The sequence below is a fragment of the Setaria italica genome, chromosome III (genome assembly GCF_000263155.2).
Source record: "Setaria italica strain Yugu1 chromosome III, Setaria_italica_v2.0, whole genome shotgun sequence".
Classification (NCBI taxonomy): domain Eukaryota; kingdom Viridiplantae; phylum Streptophyta; class Magnoliopsida; order Poales; family Poaceae; genus Setaria; species Setaria italica.
This window is the reverse complement of record NC_028452.1, coordinates 3,001,656-3,026,215: the sequence shown is the minus strand read 5'-3', so window position 1 is coordinate 3,026,215 and position 24,560 is coordinate 3,001,656. Positions and strand designations below refer to the sequence as shown.

The 24,560-nt window shown below is 48.6% G+C and overlaps 2 protein-coding genes across 2 annotated transcripts; one reads left to right on the top strand and one right to left on the bottom strand.

Moving 5' to 3' along the window:
* Positions 1 to 10,192: 10,192 nt before the first annotated feature.
* Positions 10,193 to 15,804, bottom strand: LOC101782785 (phosphoinositide phospholipase C 2). Its single transcript, XM_004960312.4, has 7 exons — positions 15,273 to 15,804; positions 12,522 to 12,718; positions 12,231 to 12,366; positions 11,655 to 12,130; positions 11,435 to 11,552; positions 10,867 to 11,103; positions 10,193 to 10,770 (listed from the first exon to the last, which is right to left on the bottom strand). The coding sequence occupies exons 1-7, from the start codon at positions 15,579 to 15,581 to the stop codon at positions 10,459 to 10,461; spliced, it is 1,785 nt and encodes a 594-aa protein (XP_004960369.1). The 5' UTR covers positions 15,582 to 15,804; the 3' UTR covers positions 10,193 to 10,458.
* Positions 15,805 to 18,010: 2,206 nt separating this feature from the next.
* On the top strand, positions 18,011 to 21,757 carry LOC111256674. The gene is made up of 3 exons (XM_022825026.1): positions 18,011 to 18,560; positions 19,579 to 19,707; positions 21,735 to 21,757. The coding sequence occupies exons 1-3, from the start codon at positions 18,011 to 18,013 to the stop codon at positions 21,755 to 21,757; spliced, it is 702 nt and encodes a 233-aa protein (XP_022680761.1).
* The last annotated feature ends 2,803 nt before the right edge of the window (positions 21,758 to 24,560 follow it).

Genomic DNA, 24,560 nt, shown 5'->3' with positions numbered 1-24,560 from the left:
GCTGGCTGGCGGGCGGCGGCCCTGCCGCGGTGGCGCGGAATCGAACGCGGGTACGCGCCACGGAAGGGACGGGGAGCGTGCGCTGCCACTGCGGCTCTGCTCTGCTGCTCCTGCGTCAATGCCTTTTACTACCGTTCCTGGCGGGATCGGTCGACATCTACCTCTACCTACGGTATTTCGTATACGAATACGACCGTCATCTTGTGTTCTGCAACCGAACAAGTAAATACGGACTATCTAACTCTACTGTTCTTATTTAAAAATTTTATCTCTACTGTTCTGGAGTAAAATATGTCAGCTCTTACGGAAACACGCAGGAAGGGGTGTTTGTTTGTTGAGTGACTTCTAAAATTCCTGTTACATCGAATGTTTAGATACTAATTAAGAGTATTAAGGATATGTTTGGATGACATCACCTAAACTTTAGGACATGTCACATCATATGTTTAGATACTAATTAGAAGCATTAAATATAATTTAATTATAAAACTAATTGCACAGATGGAGTCTAATTCGCGAGACGAATTTATTAAGCCTAATTAGTCCATGATTTGACAATGTGGTGCTGCAGTAACCATTTGCTAATGATGGATTAATTAGGCTTAATAGATTCATCTCGCGAAATAGTATAGGGGTTCTGCAGTTAGTTTTATAATTAGCTCATGTTTAGTCCTCCTAATTAGCGTCCGAACATTCGATGTGACATGTCCTAAAGTTTAGGACATGTCATCCAAACAGGCCCTAAATATAGACTAATTACAAAACCAATTGCACATATGGAGACTAATTTGCGAGACGAATCTATTAAACCTAATTAGTCCATGATTTGACGATGTGATGCTACAGTAAACATGTGCTAATGATGGATTAATTAGACTTAATAGATTCATCTCGTGAATTAGCCTCCATTTATGTAATTAGTTTTATAATTAGCTCATATTTAATCCTTCTAATTAACATCCGAATATTCGATGTGACATGAATTTTAGAAGGTCATAAGGGGTAGAACGCGAGTTGCACGCGCTCTGAGCCTCTGACATGTTCAACTACAAACAAGGAATCATTTGCCGAAAAGATACTCCGACCTTTATCTAATTATCCTTCTGTTTTCATGGGTTGCATTGTCTTTTTTTTGTCTTTTCCTTTTTTTCCTTTGATCGAAAAAGCATATGAACGCTCCGACTTGGGCGGCGACCGCCCACCCCCACCTCCGCCACACCCTTCCTCTCCCTCCCTCCCCTAGCCGCCGCCGGCGGGGTCCGCCGAAAGCCCGTGCCGAACCTGGAACGGCGGAGGCGGGATCTTCCTGCCCGGTTTTGGCCACGGGCACCTGTCCCGGGTGAGGGAACGGGCGGCCATGCTGGATCCGCCGGCCATGGCGACAGCGGCAGCTCGAGGGAGGAGGGAGGCTGATCCGGCGCCCTGGAGGCTGGATCCGGCGACGACGAATCCACGCGGAAGATGGGACAGTGAGTCAACGGCGGTCTTGGGTGAGCGGCGCGGCTCGTGGAGTTTGGACTATGGCGCGGAGGTAAGGAAGCGGTGGCCGGCCAGTAGCGCACGGCGCGCGGGAAGGAGGAGCAGCGACCACAACGGCTCGCCCGCAGCAGATCTGGGAGGCCGCGGAGGCGGGGGCCATGTGCGGTAGCGGCACGAGGAGGGCTGCTGATGCTGCAGCGACTCCGTGCAGGAGCAGCAGCGGCTGATGGAGTGCTACGACTCGGACGTGGAGATGAAAAGGTGGATGCCCGGCCCAGCAGCGCGTCACGCATGGGAAGGAGGATGCAGATCCCATGGAGAATCTGGGAGGCCGCGGAGGTGGTGGTCACGGGCGGTTGCGCCAGGAGGAGGGCTGGAGGCGTGGCAGTGGAGCCGAGGAGAGAGGTGGCCACGGGGCGGCGGCGCGACGACATGCGTGAAGGGGAACGGCCGCTGACAGAGGACGGTAGGCGAGGACCACGCCTGCAGTGGTTGAATTGCTGAGCCCAGGGGTGCGGCGGTGGTGAGGTGAGGCCACACGACGGCGTGACGGTGGCCGCATGCGAGGAGTGAAGGTCGAGTGGAGGCGCATCGAGGCGGCGCGCGCAGCAGAGGTGGAGGTTCAGCAGCGTGGTGCGTGGAGGCGCGGCGGTGACGCCGCCCCGGATGGGCTACTGTGACTATGGTCCGGGAGTGCCGAGCCATGAGCGTGCAGCAAGGGGTTGGGATGCTCTAAGCGAAAGCCTTCGCCGGCGTTCTTGCTGGTGGAGATGACGGCGGCGTCCTAGGGTGTTGTTTTCCTTGTTAGGGGGTGTCATGTTTGAGCTACAACCCTACTGCAAGGGGCCTCAGGGTGAAAACCATGTCCAAATCCTGGACGAGCGATGGCGGCACCATTAGCGCCGTGACCTCCTTGGAGGCATTGTCTCTAGAGACCAATTGCGGTTTGTGGCACTGTTGGTCCATTAGTCATGGGCGGCTGCAGCTGCTAGCGGCAATTCCGCCGCGGGCAAGCTGGACGGGTGTTGCCTAGGCCATGTGGAGGCGATCGCAGTTATGGTGGTGGTCAGGGGCTATCGCATAGTTGTCAGCTTTGCATGCATGTAGCGGACCGTGGCGGCTGGCGTTGCTTGGCAACGGTCAATGCGGCGTGGGACAGCGTCGGAGGATGGATCTTGCGGCAACGACATCGTGGGACAACTAGGTTTGCAGCAGACCGCAGCGGGTTGCTCAGCTTGGCTGGGGTATCCGGTGTGGTACATCATTGGAAGACGGCGCAAGCGACTTCTCTGGCTTGCTCACATGGCGGCGGAGGCTTTTTGCACAGGTGAAGGAACGAGGCGAAGTCGGCCTGCAGCGGTGGCTTGGCTGATCGATGGAGATCTTGTGGGGTGGGGCAACATTGCTCACCACTCTGACGGCAACAAAAGAAACGGATTCGTAACGTGGAGTACTGTGACGAGTGTGGCGAGGCCCCCACGCGTGGTGTCTCTTCGAGGCGACAAGAGCGAGGTGGAGTCCAACGGCGGATGTGGCTAGGCCCCCGCGCGTTCTGTTATCGTGGTGGCGACTGCGAGGCAGCCTGCGAGAGGTCCGGATTCGGTGGTAGCACCCTGTCAGGTGGGGTGTAGTGTTGCAGCGGCACTACAGCGAAGGATCCCGCATGGCAGTGGTCGTCTCGGTGCGGTGCAGTCTGTTTGTATCGCCTCCCTATCGACATAGGGTCATGCCTGAAGGTTTTGACGACTACATGAGTGGGATGTTGGTGGGTGCCGTGGAAAGACTTCGGCTCTGCTGCCGTGACGAGTGGAGTGGTGAGGCCGTGTGACGTACCAATCCAGCCGATCGGGTGTGACGGTTTGAGTTGAGTGGTTATCCATGTTAACTCACAATCCAATCGGACGAATCTTTTTAGATTTTTTTTCCTGCCTATAGTCTCTTAGAGTTGTAGTCTTATATTTTTCTGCTATATTAATAAAACACACACTCTCGTGCGATTGGTTAAAAAAAAAAAGCTTATGAACGACGTCTGATGGCCCGTGCTACCGACCACACCCCCCGCGCAGTGGTGGCGCTGTCAGAGCCAGATTTTATAAATCCCGTGCGGCCAGCGAGGGCGTCAGGCCGGCAAAACCGGCGTGCCGTGCAGCCGGCGAATCGAATCATCTCTCGCGCGCGCTTCAGAGTTTGGTGCCCGTGCCTGTTTTTCTCTACGGTACTTGTCGCTCGGGGCCGTGGGCAGGTTGACATCGATGATCCTCCGTGGGGTTACGGACTGACGGCCACACGGTCCGGATGATGCTGTACGATGCCGCAGCCTGCCAGGCTCAGTACATGGATCGGGTGAGAAATATAAGATGGACCCGGCATTCCGACACGTAGATTTTTCTGAAAATTGGCACCACTGATAATCCTCATAGAACCGATGATTAAACTTACTGTTCAAGCGCAACGTGATGCTCATTGAACAATTCACTCGATCGCGCCATCTCAAGAGAATCTTCCTGGTTTTTTTTTTGAAGTAAAGAATGTTCCTGGATTAAGTGGGTGTGTACGATGAACCCCAGACCAGATCATACACGCACGGATTATGGTTTGACTAGTCACTGTTCTGGCAGCATGCCCGGTACGGCAGGTCCGCATGATTTCCCGGCACGTGTCCGGCAACAAAGACGCGTGTTGCGTGGGACGCACAAGAATAAACGCCGCCTGGTACTACTACTGCTGCTGTCTACTGCAGAGGAGAAGACCGTGTCCGTGTGGCAGCAGCCCTACTCCAACTGATCGTTTTGACTTTGCTGCCTGAGGCCCACGGCTGCTCCTGCTGCGTAGACTTCTTTGTGACTAACTGACTCGTGATCAAAAACCATCACCTGCTAAGCATATGCTAATCTCTCTCTCCATGCTTGCACTGTTCTTCTCGGTTATAGCACTAATGCGGACTGCTAGTATGCAATCAAGTTGAAGGACCTGGTGCTGGCGTGTCAAGTTGTTTGTACTACGGTAATGGTAAGCATCGAGAGTGCCAGACTGCCAGTGGAACGTTCTGTTCTTGGTTTCTGCCTCTCAGACAAAAGGCATCTCTGACCGGGTCAACTGTCCAAGCTGTCAACCAAAGATTGGACCTCTTCGGGGTCGACCAGGATAGGATCGGATTGGACCGGGTAGAATGCAGATATGCATATAATAATTAAGTAAGCTCATCGTGGGTCGTTGGTAAAATAGTTATTTTGGTCCCTCAACTTTGACTTGAGAATTAAGTTCATCTTTTATTTTTTAAATTGATCAATTTAGTCCCGCAAATTTCGTTTTTTATCAAACATCCTTATTCAGATGTAGCACTCCATGCTAGCATGAGATTAGTCCTTATTCAGATGTAGCACTCCATGCTAGCATGAGATTAATGCAAAAGGTCACTTTTGCTCTTGGCTCCTTCTTCGCCTCCTCAATTTACACTTGCTCGTCTTGATGGACTGGACTCTCACGTACCGGCGCATCATGCTGATCACCCTCCCTCCTACCACTGGCTCAGACGACTTCTCCACTCCTGCCGCAGTTGTTTCTGCAACTCCTTGAACAACACCATCGCCAGCAGGATCCTCTTCGTGGCCTCCAATGGCAGCATGCTTCTCGGCGTCGATGACAGTCTCGACTTCTATCAGCTTCTGCAGTGAGAAACGACGAGTCATCTAGGCACTTGTGCTGCTGTGTCTCACTCTCCTCCCCTGCTGTTCGGTGGTTTCAGATTTTGCTGACGTCATGTGCATAGACATTACAATGGCAGCGCTGCATTCAGCTCGGCATCTTAAACTTGATGCTGCAGCCGTGTCACCGTTTGGACTCCCCTCCATGTCATGATCTTCTTTGATGTTGCCGGTCTGAACTTTGGATGACATAGTAAATATAATTGCTTGATCATATCTCTGGGATCAGGAGCAAGGATTATATATAATAATACTACAGGGCAGTAGCTAGGTCCTAGATAGATGCGCTCGCATGCACGTCGGACGTTTCAGATCATGGAACGATGGAGGTTAGTGTTGAGATTGAAGTCTGCATGCATGGTACATGAAGAGGATCAATCAAGCTATCTGGATTTAGGAGCCGCCCTCTCACCGCCAACAGATCATCTCACCCTGCCAAAGCGCATTCATTAAGAGCAGAAGCATTCACGATAACTTCTTATACGTTAGAAATATCACCCGCCGTTTTCACCGAAATGCGACTCCGACTCTACTGATGAAGCTAGACATTTCTAAAGCTTTCGACTCAGTATGATGGGACTACCTCATCGACTTGCTGCGGCATAGGGGCTTCCCTACTCGCTGGAACCAGTGGATTACGGCCCTCCTTGCTACCTCATCTTCAAAAGTGTTACTCAATGGCACACCCTTGCCACTGATCCAGCATGGCAGAGGCCTCAGACAGGGTGACCCGCTTTCACCCCTCCTCTTCGTTCTGGCCATCGACCCACTACATCATATTATTACTCAAGCGACTCATAAGGGCCTACTCACCAAGCTAGGAGGAAGAGCGGCAAGATTTACTACATCCCTGTACGCCGACGATGCTGCCATTTTTATTAAGCCCACACGCAAAGACATCTACAGTATGGCGAGCATCCTGCAACAATTCGGAGAAGCCACGGGCCTACGCACGAACCTGCACAAGACTCACATCGCACCCATAAGCTGCCGAAACATCGATCTTGACCACCTTCTCAATGAACTAGTGGTGACAAGATCAACTTTCCCGATGCGTTACCTAGGTCTTCCCTTATCAACAAGGCGCCTCAAAAAGATTGAGTTCCAACTGCTCGTAGATAAAGCGGCAGGTAAACTGTCAGCATGGATCGGATGAAATCTAACACAGGGCAGGCATGATAACCCTCACGAAGTCAGTTCTTTCATTGCAACCGGTGTACTTCCTTACGGCTCTAAAGGCAAGTAATGAGGTGCTCCAAGAGTTAGATAAGATCCGTAAAAAATTCCTCTGGGCAGGAGACAAACAACTAACCAGGGGTAAATGTAAAGTCAACTGGACGAAAACCTGCCTACTGAAACAACACGGGGGATGGGGCATCCAGATCTTGAGAATTTCGCAAGAGCCCTCCGCCTGAGGTGGCTTTGGCATAAGTGGACATCACTGGAAAAACCCTGGACCAACATAGAAACCTCATGCGATGAGATGGATAGGCAATTGTTTGCTGCCTGCACAGTTATCACTCTTGGTGACGGCAAAAAGGCCAGCTTTTGGACTTCTGGCTGGCTACATGGCCAGCGACCAAAGGACATAACTCCACTCCTCTTCGACATTTTAAGAAGAAAAAACAGGACAGTTCACGATACTATCAGTAACAACAACTTGATCCGTGACCTTAACATCGACAACAACATCACCACCTCACATTTAGCGTCGTTCGCCCAACTATGGGATATGGTCAGGCATACGGAGCTTCGGCCAGGGGAAGAGGATACCATCACCTGGAAATTGATAAGATTGGGCATGTATACAACAGCATCGGCATATAAAGCGCAGTTCCTGGGCTGCACCGAAACACCGAATATCTCTTCTATCTGGAAAACGTAGGCACCGCCAAAGTGCAAATTCTTCGCGTGGCTAATTACACAAAACCGAGTTTGGTCCGCGAACAGGCTGGCTAAACGCGGATGGCCGCACAATGCCACTTGCACCCTATGCAAACAAACCATGAAAACTAGTCACCACATCTCGGCCGAGTGCAGGTACACAAGGAGGATGTGGGATTTAACGACATGGTTAGTGCAGCCAAGCCTCAGACCAAATGCATGGCAACTCTCATCCAATGCATTGGAATCGTGGACTTCTATAACTACAATACCAGAGTCACTGTGCAAGGCTCTGAGAAGTCTCACTCTACTCATTATGTGGGAAATTTAGAAAGAGCGGAAGGCCATCTTCAATACACACAAGAGTTCAACAACAACGTTGATGGCGAAAATAAAGGAAGAGGCCTCAGCTTGACTGCTGGCGGGGGCCAAAGATCTAGCGTTGCTTTTAGCAAAAAAGCAGTCCCTTTCCTTCTCGCAAGGCTTGCCGCTCACCCGGCAGTCTCCTTTGTTTTTGTTTCTATCCTGTATTCTCCTGCTCTATCAATGAAATAGGCACAATCTCGTACCCGTTCATTCAAAAAAAAACTATCTGGATTTAATCCAAACGACAAGTATACTTGAGGAGGGGAAGAAGAAACTAAGGGCAAAAATGATTTTTCTTATTAGTTCCATCATGGAGCACCATATTAGTATAAGGATAAGTTTAACCTAGAAATTAAAGTTGAGGAACTGGATTGGTCGATCTGAAAGTTGAGGGACAAAAATAAAAAGACCTATCAAGGTAATTTTGCCTGATGGTTATATCCTGACATAGTGACATGGATGATATCTAGAGGCGTTTGTCGTTGCAAACGTTTTCCATGAACCTGTTGTGCTCGTGTGATCTATCAGAATGTTCAGAGCATTAGCGCGTGATGTGAGGAAGGGAGGAGCGTGTAGCAATCTGTACGTATGGATACGTGTACTGTGTTGTCTACGTGATCAAACTCCGTAGTCTACCATACACTGTATACATGCAGGTTGCAGCAAAAATCCATGCATGGCGATCGCGATAACGATCCCGTGTAGTTTCAAAGTGCAAAAAGGTGGTCCAAATACTGTACAAAGCCAAATTTCACCCTCAACTAAACAAGACCTTGGTTGGTAGCTCTCGGTTGACCTAACGTTCACACTGTGGACGGAGGTTGCCATCGTCCTCTGCTTTTTTCAGTGTCCTGTTCCCACTGTCCACACCGGTGCTCTCAAGGCTGTATTTCCATGTGCTATCTCCATCAGACCATCACACAGTTGTAAAGCCAATCAGAACAGACTAAGATTGAATGTTAGTAACATCTATGCAGTTTTCTTTCTTCTCTTTTGCATAACATAAAGTAGCAGCTACCATGCCAGTATGTACAGAGCAGTTGCGATGGCCGTGTGGAGACGATTAATGCGTATCCGCTATCCGGAGTCACAAGGACAGGTCAACTTGTTCATGAGGTCAGAAAATATATTTGTGCAGGTACTGGTACTCGAATGTGTGTGTGACACGGCAGGCAGCGCAACAGTGTCAGCAATGAGTGTGGTGCAGGAAAGAGGGGCAGGACGGAGCTGGATCTTTTTTCACGTACGCCCTTTCATTGTGATTCCTCCCTACACGTTGCCTGTCCCTGCTTTCCTTCGCATCTCGTCTCGAGTTTTCAATCTTGTTAGTGTTAATAGTACCATATATCTTTGACAGATAGATTGCAATGCGATGATAGATTTGATGACGAGTGATAGCTGCACTATAGTACCTGTTGTTTGACCTTTTGCGTATCACAAACAAAAACAAACTGAACTTGGGTCGACAGTTTTGGTAAAACATGAAAGATATTACTGTTTTGCTGAAACGCAGTAGGATAGGTTACTCACTCCCAACCTGTTCGATGTCTAGTAGCATTTCTGAACTCACTCGAGATTAGCTCAAACCCGGACTCAAATTCAGGTGGAGAAAAACACTCTGTGAGCTAAACACACCTGACGCAATGTTGAACAATAATTTTCTTCTATTTGTTCTCTAGAACACGCTGAATCTCCCGGAACCGAAGGAGCCTTGAAAATTCCATTCCCTTTGTAATTCTGCCTGAATTACAGACAGTCAAATCCCCACGTGAACAAGACGGCTGTCTGTATCACGGTTACCTCGCGGGAAGCATGCTTTTCAGCTAGCCTGAACGGAGGGGTTCAAAGGATTGAAAAAATTTACCAGTGGCGATGGAGATGGACTGTAGCCATGAACCGTCAAATTCAGAGAGCGAGAGAGACACAGGCGTCGTCGTCAACTCGGTTACCAAGTTTCCATGCCATGTATAGGCCGCTAACGATATCTGATTGACTTTGCGTTTATTTATGCGACGGCAGCATGCCATGTCTGACCCAACGAACAAGTCATGTACGAGTCTGCCTGTTAGAACTTGACTTTGAATTTCATTTATATGTTATTTTTTTGAAACAAAGAAAGTTCGCACAAGAAATTATTTTACAATCTGTTCCTTCAAAGCATCATCTTATCTAGTCATATACTCAGATACTACCAGTGCATACAAACTTTCTTTCGGTAAACACGCGCTAAAACTGCCCTGAATAACTATTGACCATACGATTAGCAGGAGAGTTGAGCTGGCAGGGTAAAATCTTTACTAAAGCTTGCATCTAAAGGCCCCGTTTGGTAGAGCTTCGGCTTCTCATAAAACGACTTCGGCTTCGGCTTCTTCGGTGGAGTGGCTTTTTTAGTGAAGCTGAAGCTGTTTTGCAAAACGTTTGGTAAAACGGTTTCTCAATGGCAATATATGTAATTTTATGATCACTTAATGCTTGGAGAGAGAGGAGAAGCCGGTGAAGCCACTTTTTTCGGCTTCTCCTCTATAATGTAAGCCGTTTTGCGGCTTCTCCTCGACTTTGGTGGTGAAGCCGTTTTGAAATTGACCCTTTGGTAGGGCTTCACCAAAAGCCGGTGGAGAAGCATTTTGAGAAGCCCTACTAAACGGGGCCTAAGATATAACTAGAGATCCACGTGAACTAATTTAAACACTATCGAGCGGTGAGCGCCATGTAATCAGTCCATGTTCCGCCATTGACGAACATGCAGTCCTGTCGAGCACTAGCAGTAACCTTTTTCTTCAGTAGATACACGGTACAACCGCCTTGAATAACATTCGCCCTCTGTACTAACACGAGCAGTACTAGTTACTGACATTCAATGACGGGATCGATCTTTTATTAACCCATTTATCACACCAATGATAATCACAACACAATCACACTCCCAGTCCCCGTGTCGTATCACACAGATGCACATTCCTGCACAAAGCATCACAGACAGCGAACCAACAAAAAAAATTCTCTGAACATTCATGCGGGAGCAAGGTTACTTGGAGGAGGAGGGGAAGAACTTGAAGCGCATGAGCAGCTTGACGGATCGCAGCGGCTGGCCCTTGTGGTCGCAGAGCCTGACGGAGCGGATCCCCGGTCGGAGCTCCCACACCGGCAGGCATGTTTGCCCGCCGAAGTCGTCCTTCTGGTGGTTGTCCGACTCGTGCACCTCCACCCGGAGCAGCGCCAGCTCCGGCACCGCCAGCGGGAACTCCCCGAACTCGTGGTCCCACGTCGGGATCCAGCTGTCCATCATCACCCGGGTCTGCTCCATCCTCGTGTCCGCCGCCACTCCGGCGATCCCCACCTGCATCCATTTCCAGCCAAGATTAGCCAGCCATTCGTGATTTCATCTCGTCAGGTGATCGCTTAATGCATCGCACTGTCAGTCAGACGGACTAACCCTTGCGTAGAAGTCGGGGGGTGAGCACTTGTCGAAATGCGTCTTGCGGAAGTCGAACCTCCAGCCGTCACCCATGTACACCGTCACCTTCAGCCTCGTCTTCACTGGCAAATCGGCTGTAGGGTCGAACAGTTTGTCAGGGTCGCTGTTCATCAGGATGTCGGGCTTCTTCACGTAGCCGCAGCCGCCGTTCGCTCGGAACATCCCTTGGGTTAGCCACAGCTTCCGTCCGTGGCCCTGAGGAGTACGTGATAGCCAACACTTGGAATCAGCTCGGCACAGCTTGCAGTTCATTCAGACATAATGGAATCCTTTTTGTTCATCGCATTACATTGTTTGCAGTGACTAAACCTAAGAAAGGTCTAATAACTCACTTCCATGGGGAAATAAATTTGTCAGTAACAGTAACACTGCATAACATAACTCCAAGATGCCAGTCAGTTCAGTATGCTTCAGATTTACAATGTGACACCACATATCCTACTGAGATAGCAAATACAGTTGGAACGGCTAAGTTACTGAAGAAACACACACATACTGACATACAAAGTTACTGAAGTGCAGTTACCTGCATGTTTGCTGCAACCATCTGAGCTCCGTACCTCCACCCCATCATCGGATTGTAATTCGACGACGTGATGCGCGTTGACCGCGGGAATATCCGCAGCAAGTTTCTCTGCGTAAACCTGAAAATCCACAGTCAAATCCGTGATGCCCGTTGACCCTGGGAAGGATTCTGAAAATCCGCAGTCAAATCCGAAGTCAGGTCATCTGAAACCGAAGCTCACCTGATGATGTGAGCCCCGTGGGAGACGATGGCCTTCTCGTACGCCTTCTCTCCCAGGCTCATCCGCGTCACCTTCTCCGGGTCGACCTTGAGGTCCTCGTCCATGTCGTGCTTCCTCCGGGTGAGCTGGATCGCGATGAGGCGCTTGTACTCGTTGTCCGCCCCCTGCCGCGCCTTCTTCTCGGCCTCGCCGTCCGGCGGCTCCTCCTCGCCGGCCTCCTCCGCCTCGTACTTCCCGCTGTACTGCTCCGACATCTGCCGGGAGGGGGCCCTGTCGTCGGAGATCTCCTCACCCCAGACGCCCTCCTCGGCCTTGTCGGCGGCGGCCTCCTCCTTGTGGCTCTTGGTCTGGAGGTACTCCTTGGGCGGCTTCGTGGAGATGATGACCTTGCCCTTGAGCTCGTCCGGGGAGGGGAACTCCTCCATGTTCTCGGACTCCGAGATGTACAGCATGTCCCCGAAGGTCTCCTTTAACATCTGCAAGCATTGTTATCAGTGATCGCACAAAAGCATCAGTAAGTAAAGCTTCGTCAGAGTTTGCAATGTGACATCATGGTTCACAGGAGGGAGATGGCACCTTGGCCACTTTGGCTTGGAGGTCCGGCGTGAGGTGATCTTCCAGGGTGAGGATGACGGGGTAGGGGGATGACGTGAAGGCGTGCTCCTTGATGGCCTCCAGGCACTTGATCAGCTCCACGGGCGACGTCCATGTCCTGCATATTTTTCATCGTCGTCAGAGCAGCAGCAGGGCAGCGTAGCATATTGAGCCAACTTTTGATTTGGGCATTCGAGACAAAGCCCAGTCCTTTTCTTTCTTACGTTGTTGGGCCAGGTTTTGGCCCATTTATACTAAAATGCATTAGCCCACCTGCCGTGGAGGACCTCGACCTGGTCCTTGGCGGCGTTGGGCCAGAGGTCGAGCTCGATGACCCTGACGCCGTCGAGGAGGGCCTTCACGATGGGCCTCTCGCTGCAGCCGCTGCTCAGCTGGTTCCCCGTCAGGTACGAGTTGTGGCCCGTGTAGATGAAGTAGTGGGACAGCGGCGAGCCCATGTCCTGGTAAACCTGCACTATTCATTCCATCTTGAGCAAAATCGGCTCGGAGGAAATGGTAAATTATGTTTTTTTTTTCCAAAACAAATACATGCTCACGTGGATGCATGTGTTTATGTAAAATATGACTAAAATGGACAGAACAATACAAAGGAAGAAACAAAAAAGAAACTCCCAACTACAATTGATAGCTACTCCGTATGAGCTTGCGACCGTCACGTGCACGACCAAATCCACTACCGGGAGGAGATAATGAACATGGCACGCTGAGAGAGCTCGCCGGGGCAGTTGGAGTTACAATTCCAGTACTGATCTGATCCCTCCGGCAACACTGGAAATGGTGGCAGAATTGAAGCGAGGGCGTCACTACGGTGAGCTTAAATTAAAGGCGTGCAAAGAGGGATTTGTGGCCGGGGCTCAGGTGGGGTAGCCGGCTACTGATGATGCGGCCGGGGACAAGGTGGCGGTGGCCGTTGGGAGTGGGAGTGGTGGCTCCGGCGTCGAGGCCGAGGCGGGGCCTTCCGGCCTGCAAGTCTAGCACTAGGAAGTGCTAGGACCGGCTTGTCGCGCGAAGTGGCCGAAGGACAAGAACAATCGACCAAAAACAACGGTGGGGTTGACATCGTTGCACTTGCACCGGTGGTGTTTGGTAAGGTACAACATGGAGATGGAGCGAGTAATTCCAACCGATAAATCCAAGAATCATGCTTCACCATTTGTTCTTGTTGATCATCTCACCATATTGGGCTTTAGCTTCCTCTAGGTGACACCGGGTTTTTTTTTTAAAAAAAATACCGTCCTTGTCGTTTTTCAGGTGGGTGGGTAGCAGCTTTTTAGAAGCATATAATCTCACCGGCCTTAGCAGCTAAGCACCATCACTAGCTCCAAACAAAACTGAACCAAGTGTGTGAGCTTCGTCTCCAAGTGCTATATGCTAGATATAGCTAGTATAAATTAATGTGCATCTCAATCCCATAGATGTCCAGTTCTTTGATCATCTAGAGAAAACACTACTTCATCGACTCGCATTTTGTGACGGAGAGATGAGAATGAATCTGATTGTTACCATCTGTGATACAGTTACAAGTGGGATTACTTTCTGGATACCCACTATGATTTTTCAAGAACTCAACATCTATGGACTGCATGCATGTGTTGATTGCGCTAGGGTGGGTCATTATCCTGATTCCCGGACTTTAAAGAGTTGATACACGGGAAGGATTCCGTTTTTGCCACTTTTTTGTCAGTGCAACACATAATCAAAGTACCCCTCGCAAAATCGTACTAAAACTGTAGAACTGCCCGCAATGGTGAAATTTGGTTACACTAACTAGTATTGCACTATTAGCTTTCGGGGCTTGCTACGAGTTACCTTTTTTTAAATTTAATGTCTTCAATCCATTTTTTTAAGAAACATGGTACTTTTGAAGCTTATAATCATTGATATTCTAAAACCACTTTCTTTCGCGAAACTTAAAACTGTAACATTTTGTCTGCGTTGTCATCGAAACCTTCTACCTTTTTTCAAAAAGGAAAACATTTACCCCTCTGATTGGCAAATTTTTCTCATGACGACGTATATAGCATGCTTCCAATTGTTTTTTAGTTTCCCCCCCCCCCCCCCCCCCCAAAATATCATGACATACTTCGTTCTACTATATGTTTTGCAAATACGTTACATTGCAAATGGATGTGGAAGTTGCATTTTGAAGGCTAATGATACCTGAATGACACTGAAATCTCCACATGAAAAATGGCACACGGATTCTTCTTTTACATCAGCATCAACCACAAGATTGTCAGCAGTTTTGTATAACTTGACTGTCAAGTGATTGTTGCCAACTTACCTACTACCTAGTTCCGACCGGGATAGATCAAAAAAGAAAAACACAGGAGAGGAGTGAATTCTTCAGGGATTTTAATCTTAATCTTGGTGCAGTACACTAACCTACAGATGGGGGCATGACAAATGTGCCCAGCAGTTAACGAAAGTGACGTGGTCCGTCGTATATGTAGGTGTAGTGCAATTGTGATGCTATGCTGGAGGGACAGAGCACATGGGCCTAAACTGTTCATCCATAGCACAGGTCACAATTATGAACTGTACCGTGGACCTGACAGCCAGCGTTTTGTCTTTACAAGTAAGCCCCTATCCTTAAGTGAAATAAATATCTCCGTCTACTGGCTATTATTATTGTTCGTTCATGTGTCCAGAAAAATAAATCTTAATTCTTTCAGTTTCACCCATATGCCGATATGCGTGCATGACTACATGCGCAGTTGCAGAAAGGGGAGCTAGCTGTCGTCGTATTTGCATGGTGATGTTCAACTCTGCGAGACTGCGATGTCCATACAGATATGATGATGGTATGCACTGTATTGAGAATTGAGCCGCAAGATAACATACTAGATCGAATTGGAAATTTAGAGCTGCATGTGTAAGATTTATGGTTTAGAGATGTAGAGAGATAGAGAGATCGAAGAGCAGTAAAAGATTTGAGTAAAAAAAAATAAAGGTGCATGAACAGAACAGAAGAGGGTAATAAGCTGCAGAAAAAGGAATTACCCCTCTGCGCGGGTCGAGGGCGGCGTTGGCGTTGTGGCAGAGCCAGCGGTGGAAGCCCTCGGCGGTGAGGCCGCCCTTCTTGAGCAGCCTCTGCTCCGCCGCGAACGCCATCACCTCCCTGGCCGCCGCCTCGGCGCCGGCGTCGGTCGTCTCCCCCTGCACCTCCCGCATGAACCTCCGCAGCGCCTCCTCCCGGACCACGCCGGCCCCGTCGGTGTACGCCTGGAACACGTCCCTGACCGCCTCCGACGGCTCGTTCGACGCCGCCCGGAACCGCCGCAGGAAGCAGCACACCCGGTACGTCGTCATGGCGGCCGAGATCGACGACGACGCGGCGGGCTAGCCGACAGCTGCAAGCTGCTGCTGTGCTGCTCTGCTTAACTTGTTGCCGGAAAATATGGATATATGCGTGTGTATATTTTGCTGTTGGATTTGTAGATATATATAGATGGTAAGTAGCTAGTGGTGGAGCAGTTCTTCCCGGTCCTAATATATAGGGGTGGAGCAGGAGCTCCAGTCCAGTAATATGGAGTAGAACCTTATTAGCTGGCTCAACAGCCTTTCAGTATGTGTGGTCACCAAGTGTGCGTGGACAAACAGTTAAGTACATATGCTGTGTGTGTGTGAGACAAAGAGAGAGAGAGAATAGCTTCACTGTCGATCAATGCAAAATGCTTCTTGTAAGCCTTGAGAAATAAGAAAGACAAGGGGTCTCTTTTTTCTCCTTTTGCGTTGTTTGAGGTGTGTAGGGGAAGTGAGTTAACATGTTGATGCATCATGTGTGTGTGTATAGCAGTAGTTTGCAGCATTAGATGTTAGAGAAGAACAGCTAACCAATACCAATGTGATGAGCCGGTATGTACTGCTGGTCATCAGCTGCTCCTTTCACCCTGACGTGTGCCCAAAGCACATGGTGGTCTGCAACTGGTCCCCAGCAGGCACTGATGACTGATCAGAAGGATATTACGTCGTGATTACGTGTGATGTCAGTGCCAATGACACGTGGGACTAATCAGCTCTTAGTCGCCAATCGACGATCGATTCACTGCATATAGCAGACATGGAGGTGATTATAAGCAGGGAGGTTAATTCGCAGGTCCCATTCCCATCTATCCAGATGGTTTTTCTTTGGTGGATGATGTGGCACATTTGTTGGTTTGCTCCTTTTGGAGATTGATGCGCAAAGACGTGACCAAAGCGGAGCTTTCCAGTCTACAGCCGTTTGTCACCAAACAGGCTGTCCATGGACCATGGCTCATGTACTGCCAATTCCGTGCCCATCAGATGTTGCAGATATGTAGGGCCATGTTTAGTTACTCCCAACTTCCAACTTTGACACTATGCAAAAAGAAGATTCCCCATCACATCAAACTTGCGGTACATGCATGGAGTACTAAATGTAGATGAAATTAAAAAGTAATTGCACAGTTTTGTTGTACTTTGCGAGACGAATCTTTTGAGCCTAATTAGTCAATATTTGGACAATAATTCACAAATACAAACGAAACGCTACAGTGTGCTACAGTGCTGTAACAGTAATTTGGCACCTCCCAAATTCGCCAACTAAACAAGGCCTAGGAGTATTACCTGTCTGGATTTTTGGTCTCGTCGTGGATCACGCCCAGCTGAAGAGATTTCCACGATGCTCTTGATGGCATTGGTACCATTGGTCGCCTTCGTGCATGATTGTTTTGCTTCCTCTTTCCGCTACACACTTTGTCGCTTCACACAGTGTCAAGATTAAAGATGGGTCGTCGGACACGACAGCGTATGCGCATCCTGCATGATGAGCTAGTAGATGGTGAATACTGCTTGTCTACTTTCACTCGACTTGTTACGTTCGTGTGTACGTATCTTTGCTAGTCCTGGAATATCGTCAGTCTCATATACTCAAAATGTTTGACAGAACTCTTAAATCTTTGCTCCACATGATTCTCAAAAAATGCTAGGAGCTCTGATGAGAGAGGTTTCTGTAGCAAACGAGCTAAAATTTACCTTCTTTGAGCTTAAGTGAAGTCATTAGAGCTTAATGGAACCAATGAACAGCCTTGCACCCAAGTAAAATGACCCCTTTTGCCCCTCACAAGCTAAACACGTGTTCAAGCCATAACTCAATTTTTTTGCTCAAAAACTTAAAAATATGCCTAACTAAGAGTTGTATAACTCACAAATTCTAACAACTTTTGTAATTAGCTTTTTGCTTGAAACTGATCAGAAAAGGGTCAAAATATTGAATTACAAATCTGGGCCGAAAGGTGCAGATAAAATAAAGTCAGAACTTTGGAGCCCTTTTTCTCACATTTTCGAATGTATGCTAATGACAAACCTTTTATGAAAGTTTTAGTGCTACGAGTCCTTAACAACTTTTATTTTTGAGCATAGGCCAAAATCTGCACAGAAGGTTTTTAAAAACGAGGTCAAACGCAGCTAAAATGGTCAACACTGTCAAAAATGGCTGAAGTGTTCAAGTCTGAAACTTTCGGATCTTGCCAAACTTTGAAGCGTTTTATCTTCATTTCGGCTTCGAATTTGAAATCAAGACAATTACAAGAATTGAACTTAGATCCTAGGCCTACAACTTTTGTAAAGGGAGTAGGGGTTGTGCAGTTCAAAAATCTGGAGAAGATCGCGCTCGAAGATTGCCCTATCGTCCGATCCCGCAAATCCCGCACCAGAGCTCACGCCGAGCACGCGTGCGCCGCGCTCCCCTCGCCGGCCGCGCCCTGCGACGCTCTGGCATGCCACCGCCGCCGTGCCCACCAACGCACGCCCGAGACAAGACGCCACAGCTCCTCGGCCTCGCCTGCAGCGCCCTGATGGAGCCGTTCACCCGTGCATGCCTGCTTCGCCTGCAGCGCCCGCCTGCAAGTGCACCCGCCAAGTCACCTCCCATGTCCGCCAATGGCGCCCGCCGTGGCCGGTCCACCCCGCAGCAGTGTACTAGCGCCCCATCCTCCAAACCACCCTCCTCCAGTCTCCTGCCTCCTTTCCAAGCCCCCGTGCCCTCCAACAGAAAGTTCTTGCCCCAAACCGGCAGCTCGAGAGGTTCCCGTTCCCAGACGAAATCTGGCCAGCTCCCTCCGCCTCTGTCTAATAGCCCACGCCTGAGGCTCCTCCACTTCCTCAGCCACACCCTCGGACACTCCTCGTCGCCTGCCATCCACCCCATCGCCCGGAATCCCACTTTCCCCAACTCCAGGAACTCCACCCGCCACCCCCACTGCCTCACCGCGGAACACCATCTTCCAGTCATCCTCGTCGTCAACCAACCACTCAAACGGAACCGCGGTAAGACACTGATCATCATGCTCGCGCTCGATTTCCTCTGGGGTCAACTTTCCGCGCTCGTTCCGCTCATGTCGACGGCGTTCCTCGCCGCCCGCGGAGCCCCTTCTGCGCCGCCCCGATCCGCGTCTCTGGACCTGCTCCTGGGAGCCGTTGGCCCTGCTGCGCAGCCCCTCCTCGCCCCCAAGCCGCCCCGCTGCCCTCCCCCTACCGCCGCTGGCCCAAGCCCGAACGCCGGCCAAGCCTGTCTGTTTTGCTGTGCTGTGCGTTCTGTTCCAGAGGAAGAAGAAGGCCAGGGGTCTAGTTGCGAGTGGAAAAGAAAGTCAGGGGGTTATGGGGAAAATCGTGGGATTTATGTTTGAGGTGGGTTTTTGTCCAGGGGTGTAGGCGCAAGATCCAGGGGCCTCTACGCATTTAACCCATAGACTGGAGGGCTAGATTTGAAGATTTCCTCGGTTTTCTTTTTTTTTCTAGATCTAAAAAGGCTGAAAGTTTAAAAAGGCATAGAAAAGTGTAGAAAAATGCTAAAAATGCAAGATAAATTTTGTTAGACTCAATATTCTGTGTAGTTTCGTATAAAAATAAGTTTACACATGTCTCTGTTAGAATTAATGTTATATGATTTAATCCTTGTTTAAGCTAGTTTAAATCATAGCAAATCACAGAAAAATGCTAAAAAGGTAAATCCAACTCTCAAGTGTTTGTTTCAGAGAATAAAAGCTTAGAAAAATGGTTTAGAGCCTAGCTTAGACATTTAAGTTACTGTTTTAGTTTATTAATTGAAATCTACGGGTAGATTTTTCTTTTTGCATAATGATAAATCCAGAGATGATAAAAATATGAAACCACTTGGAATAATTCAGGAATGAGGTGTAGTTCACAGGATAATTATGAGACTTGGTTTGAAAGTTAATGAAAACCTCTTTCCTTTTTAGAGAAAGATAAAAAGGAATAATATATGAAATGCCTTTCAGACTCTTGGTTTTGCATGTTGAATCATTTGCACCTGCATTTCATGTAGAAGTTAACATCGCCGACGGTACATACGAGCTGCACCCGACGCCCGAAGAGGAAGCTGTAGCGGATCTACACCACGCCGAAGTCGAGCCCGTGCTAGAGCAAGCCGAGGACCAGTTCGCTAACTCCGAGTGTGAAGGCAAGCCCCGGAGCATAAATTCCTATGTTTAAATACTTGCAACATATTGGTTGTTTTGATTATGCATTTACGTTTATAGGAATTGATTGAAACCATAGATGCATGAATACAGTGCCCCTTGATCTGAACACTAGTATAAGAAGTCGAGTAGTTGCAATGCTAAATAGGACTCGGTAAAAGTCGAGTGATTTCCTGTCACTCGCGAGTTATAGGAGTTGAATGATTTTCTTTTCGTTGCAACTATAAGGATGATGGACGGGGCTGGGCTTATGTTGGTACTCGGTGGTTTGCCCCGTCTGTCTACTTGAAATTGGACTAAGGTCGAAAGGTGATGGTGTTCGTGATCAAGTGTTTGAAAGTACTAATCTCATACCTAGTATGGGATGGGGAAGCCTAGTACCTGATTGAACTGGGACGTGGCTTATACCCCTGCTGTCCTTGGAACGTCGTTCCCATGGTGCATCATGTGGGTGCAATGGCGGTCATAGTATGGTAGAGACCGGGACTGTGGAGCATTGCATGCCAAAGGAAGTTTGGACCTGACACGTACCTAGGGATCGATGGGGACGGCTGACAAGTGAAGCGACCCTTCGTGGTGCGCGGATGTCGTGGGATTAGGTTCGCCATGCATGGTTAATAAATTCGAATCGATTCGTCTGCCTCTCACAGTGTGGGACTACTTGATCGCTATGCTACACTGAGTAAGAATGAAAGATGATGATGATATAATATTGTTACTTGTTATTAATTGCTTGGAAAACTATGCTTGTTTAGTATAGCTGCTAACTTAGAATGATGAACAACAGTAGAACTGGTGGCTAAAATGTTGAAAGTAAGGACCTACACTAGTCGTTTTTGGCAAAACAAAACCCAGAGCCAAAAAGCTTGCATGTCTAGGTGTTAGTGGATTAGTACCACAGGTCGGTTAAGTCTTGTTGAGCATAGTTGCTCAGCCTTGTTGTGGCACCTCTTTTCAGGTGAGGATGATGTTCCTGAGTTCGCTGCTAGTTCTGCTTGGTCTACCCAGCTCCCTCCGGGTTGGACGGTCGAGTGGGATCCCTCCTCGGACGGCGAGGACAGGGGTCAGTGATGTCATGATCGGCTTCTTCATGATATCGTGCATCGACGTTTAGTTTCCGTGCGTTTTATTTCCGCTGCTTGAACACTCTACAAACTATGTTTGAATTTCTGAACTTTATGTTGTAATAAATCGATGCACTTTGTTTAATCTGGGTGGACTGTTGTAATCTCTGTAACCACTCACCATCGTGTGAGTTTTGCTTTCTCGATCCTGCGTTACGTGGTTTTATCGGAGGAAATCCGACGGACGACCAAGTTGACTTGTTTAAAGTACATGATCGCGTTTAGGCGACTTAAGTGTGCTTTAGCCAAGTTAATTTAGGCGGTTCCGCCACAGCTGGTACCAGAGCTTGAAAGCATGACAGAGAAAACAACAGACCTTAAATATCTTTTCTAAAATAAAACTTGCAAGAAATTAGTTTGAAAATTTCGTACGATCGTTAAGGATGAACTTAGTACGAGAAGCCCTAGGGGAATTTTTGGGTTATTTAAGGTGGCTATTAGCTATTGGTTATTTTACTGACTTCCAGCACTTTTGCCCACGTGTATTATACGTGCGCAGAGTTTCGCATCGTGAGTATGCGAGGGGTGATAGGAAGTTCTATTCAAAAGAACCTATCATCGCGGTTGTTTTCGCCCACGTTTATTATACGTGCGTAAGGTTCCGTATGATGATTCATGCGAAGGGTGGTATGGTTCGATTCCAACGAGCCTATCATCACGGTTGTTCGCCCACGTTTATGATACGTGCGCATGATTCCGCATCACGAGTATGCGAAGGGATATATGGTCCTATTCAAAGGGGCCTATTTTCACGGTTGTTGCGCTGTCCATGCAGCGTTAAACGCATGGGTGCCATTTCTATAGTGAATGGTAATGAATGGGGACGCTTTCGTGAGTGCTGGCACGAAAGGTTCATGTGGTATTGTGTTTTTCTGCAGGTACACTAACCACGTTCGCGTAGGAAAACGATATTAGAAACCCGACTAGATACTATAGGGAGCGATGTAATTGTTGCCTTGCCACCGGCACTAATCACGTAAGTCCAATTTTTGGCAATTATTTTGGTTGAGAGGACGATGTAGGTCGTGCATGCATCATGAACTAAAATCCATGAAACCGAACCTTTAAATCGACCTTGCTCATGTGTTTTAAGTTTTTTTTTTTTTCCGCGTTAAGGATTTTCTAGCTGCCCTTTTCAGCATGGTGTCTTATAAAAATCTTTTGGGTTGTTTCCATGTGTTATCTACAGAAACTTTATATAAGAAAAGTGTGTAAAAACGTTTTATCATGCCACTGGTAAAATTTGGTAATTTTTCCCAAAGGAATTGCAAGCAATGACAAAAAAATTGTAACTCCTTATTTCCTGGAAATACAGTTTGTGCACCTGTTATAGTCTTCCTGTTTCGACTCCCTTAAGGACATTTTCTGCTAGGCACTGCTTAAGAAAAGCTGTAGAGCACTGTTTGAAGAACCTTGTGGTAAATATTCAGCTTATTTATATCTCTGGTTTGGGAGTTATGCTCAGTTTATTGCCACACTGTCCCTGAAAATTCCATCATGTGCCACCTGCCAAAGATCTGAGTATATCACCCTGTTAGGATCTGTTTTCACTCCACTTATGAATATCAAACTTGTTACCAATTATCAGAAGGGAATGTTGGTAAAATTTGGGAATTTTTGGATGAGTACTTGTTGAGTTATGAGCTTTTTCTCTAGCCTACCAGAATCTGTTTTCATCCTGAGTTTTAATCTCACGTTTCTTTTATCACTCCTTGGTTCCAGATGGCCGCTCCTGGGCACGTGATGCGTGGCACGGATGGCACCTCCCACTCCACATGCCTACACTTCGAGGGTTTTCCCGCTATCTTGTGGGACACCTTGAGGTGGTTTGGGTACCAGTCGCCGCCTCTTTACGCGGGACGCGAGTACCTGGAGCACGGGGTGCAAAGGTGCAGCGTGCGTGTGGTCGTACCTCCACCCCCAGTGCAGCCACAGTGGCCCCAGCTTGAGGTTTTGACATATGGTCATACCCTCGAGGATACTTGGGAGTCCGCTGCCCTGCAGGCCCTCACTCAGTTCTGCAGACTACACCCTTTCGAGGTCCTTTTGGATCCGATTGGCTTGTTCCCCGCTAGGGACAGGCTGGACGCAGACTGGCTTGATAGGGTGAACAACATGGAGGTGTTGGTCACCTCACACCCGCAGGTCACCCTCTCCACCGCAACGCGTTGTATGAATGCGTTGTACCGACTGGTCGAGCTCCAGGGGAGAGCTATGGCTGTCTTGGCTCGGATAGCTGTGGACACCCAGGAGCATCTCAATACCACCAAGAAAGATTTGGTGGAACAGTCGTACCAGCTCATCCAGAGGGGTATACGGATCTCTGACATGGAGACCCGGATCACCGAGCTAGAGGAGGAGGTGACAGATATGGAGCACGATATGGTATTGCTTGCAGAGGAGAAGCTAGAGGTTGAGATGGAGCTAGCTGTTGCTAATGCGCACTTGGATGAGCACCACGCCGAGCTCAATGCCATCCATGCGCAGGAGCAGCAGGGGGAGAATGACCCGATGGAGGAGGAGGAGGAGGAAGACCCCGAGGAGATCGAGGGTGTCTCGAGCATGGACTTCGAGGGCGTTCAGTCTCCGCCCCGAGTTGGTGACGCCCCTTCTCCGGTGCACAGCGCTTCCTCCGTGGGCAACTTAGATGACTTCTAGGTTTTTGTTGTAGCGAGTTGGTCTTCTGTTGTTACTCCTCGGCAACCTATATTTTGGATGGCGATGTAATAGGTTAGCCTCGAGTTGAGTACCCTTGCTGCCATAGACTTGTTATGTATGCATGGACATGCTTTTGTCATGACTGGCGATGTAACCGAAAACTTGGCAGAAATATAGTTGCTGTTTGGTCTCAGTTTTAACCCTATCTCCACTCACTTTTGAACTGATTTTTAAATACCAAAGCTGTGCAAAAACTTGTGTTCTAATCGCTCGTAAAATTTCAGCTCCTTTCGATCTGTTAAACTCGTGTTAGAAGCCAAAACTTCACCGCTCAGATTGCTGAAAAACAGCCGGACAACGACTCACTCAGCTCACTTTTCGATCTCTTTATCTTATGTTTTGGTCAGTGAGCGTAATACAAAAGTTGTGGCATATGAAATGTGCTAACTACTGACCAAAGATGAGAAACAATGTGCATACAGAAGAAGAGATATGCACCTACTCAACAAAAGGATCTTATTGTTGTTTTTCTCAGGATCCGCAAGATTTATGTTTATGATCCCGCACATAATTTTTCCTTGTTTTTAAGCAAGCTTTCGAATTATGTGACTAATGGAAAGATACCCTCTTGCAGATGGTGCGCACTGCGCGCTTAAGCTCGATCCCAAGTGGTAGCGAGGATAATCGAGCACCTCCGCCACCACCGCCTCCCCCGCCTTCGCTAGAGGCGATCTTGGCTGCACAGACAGAGCTCTTGCGACACATCGTCCAAGGGCAGCAACACCAGCCTCAGGGAGGAAGGGGTCATCAGCAGCCCCAGATTGCTCGTTATGAGGATTTCTTAGGGACCCAGCCCCCGCTCTTCCACAAGACTGAGGATCCTCTCGATGCTGATGCATGGATTCACATTCTGGAATCCAAGTTCGAGCTTCTCACTACGCCTTGCACCGATGACAACAAGGCACGGTTTGCAGCCCAGCAGCTGCGTGGTTCTGCCCGCCTCTGGTGGGACCACTACCACGCCATGCTGCCGGCTGACCACATCG

Excerpts from the sequence above, each read along its gene's own strand:
- LOC101782785 (XM_004960312.4), bottom strand. The coding sequence starts at position 15,581 with ATGACGACGTACCGGGTGTGCTGCTTCCTGCGGCGGTTCCGGGCGGCG. Across the intron at positions 12,131-12,230 it reads TCCAAGCCAAAGTGGCCAAG|ATGTTAAAGGAGACCTTCGG; the intron begins GTGCCATCTCCC and ends CAATGCTTGCAG. Across the intron at positions 11,553-11,654 it reads CACGGGGCTCACATCATCAG|GTTTACGCAGAGAAACTTGC; the intron begins GTGAGCTTCGGT and ends GTGGATTTTCAG.
- LOC111256674 (XM_022825026.1), top strand. The coding sequence starts at position 18,011 with ATGCCACCGCCGCCGTGCCCACCAACGCACGCCCGAGACAAGACGCCA. Across the intron at positions 18,561-19,578 it reads ACCACTCAAACGGAACCGCG|AAGTTAACATCGCCGACGGT; the intron begins GTAAGACACTGA and ends CATTTCATGTAG. Across the intron at positions 19,708-21,734 it reads CCAGTTCGCTAACTCCGAGT|GTACACTAACCACGTTCGCG; the intron begins GTGAAGGCAAGC and ends GTTTTTCTGCAG.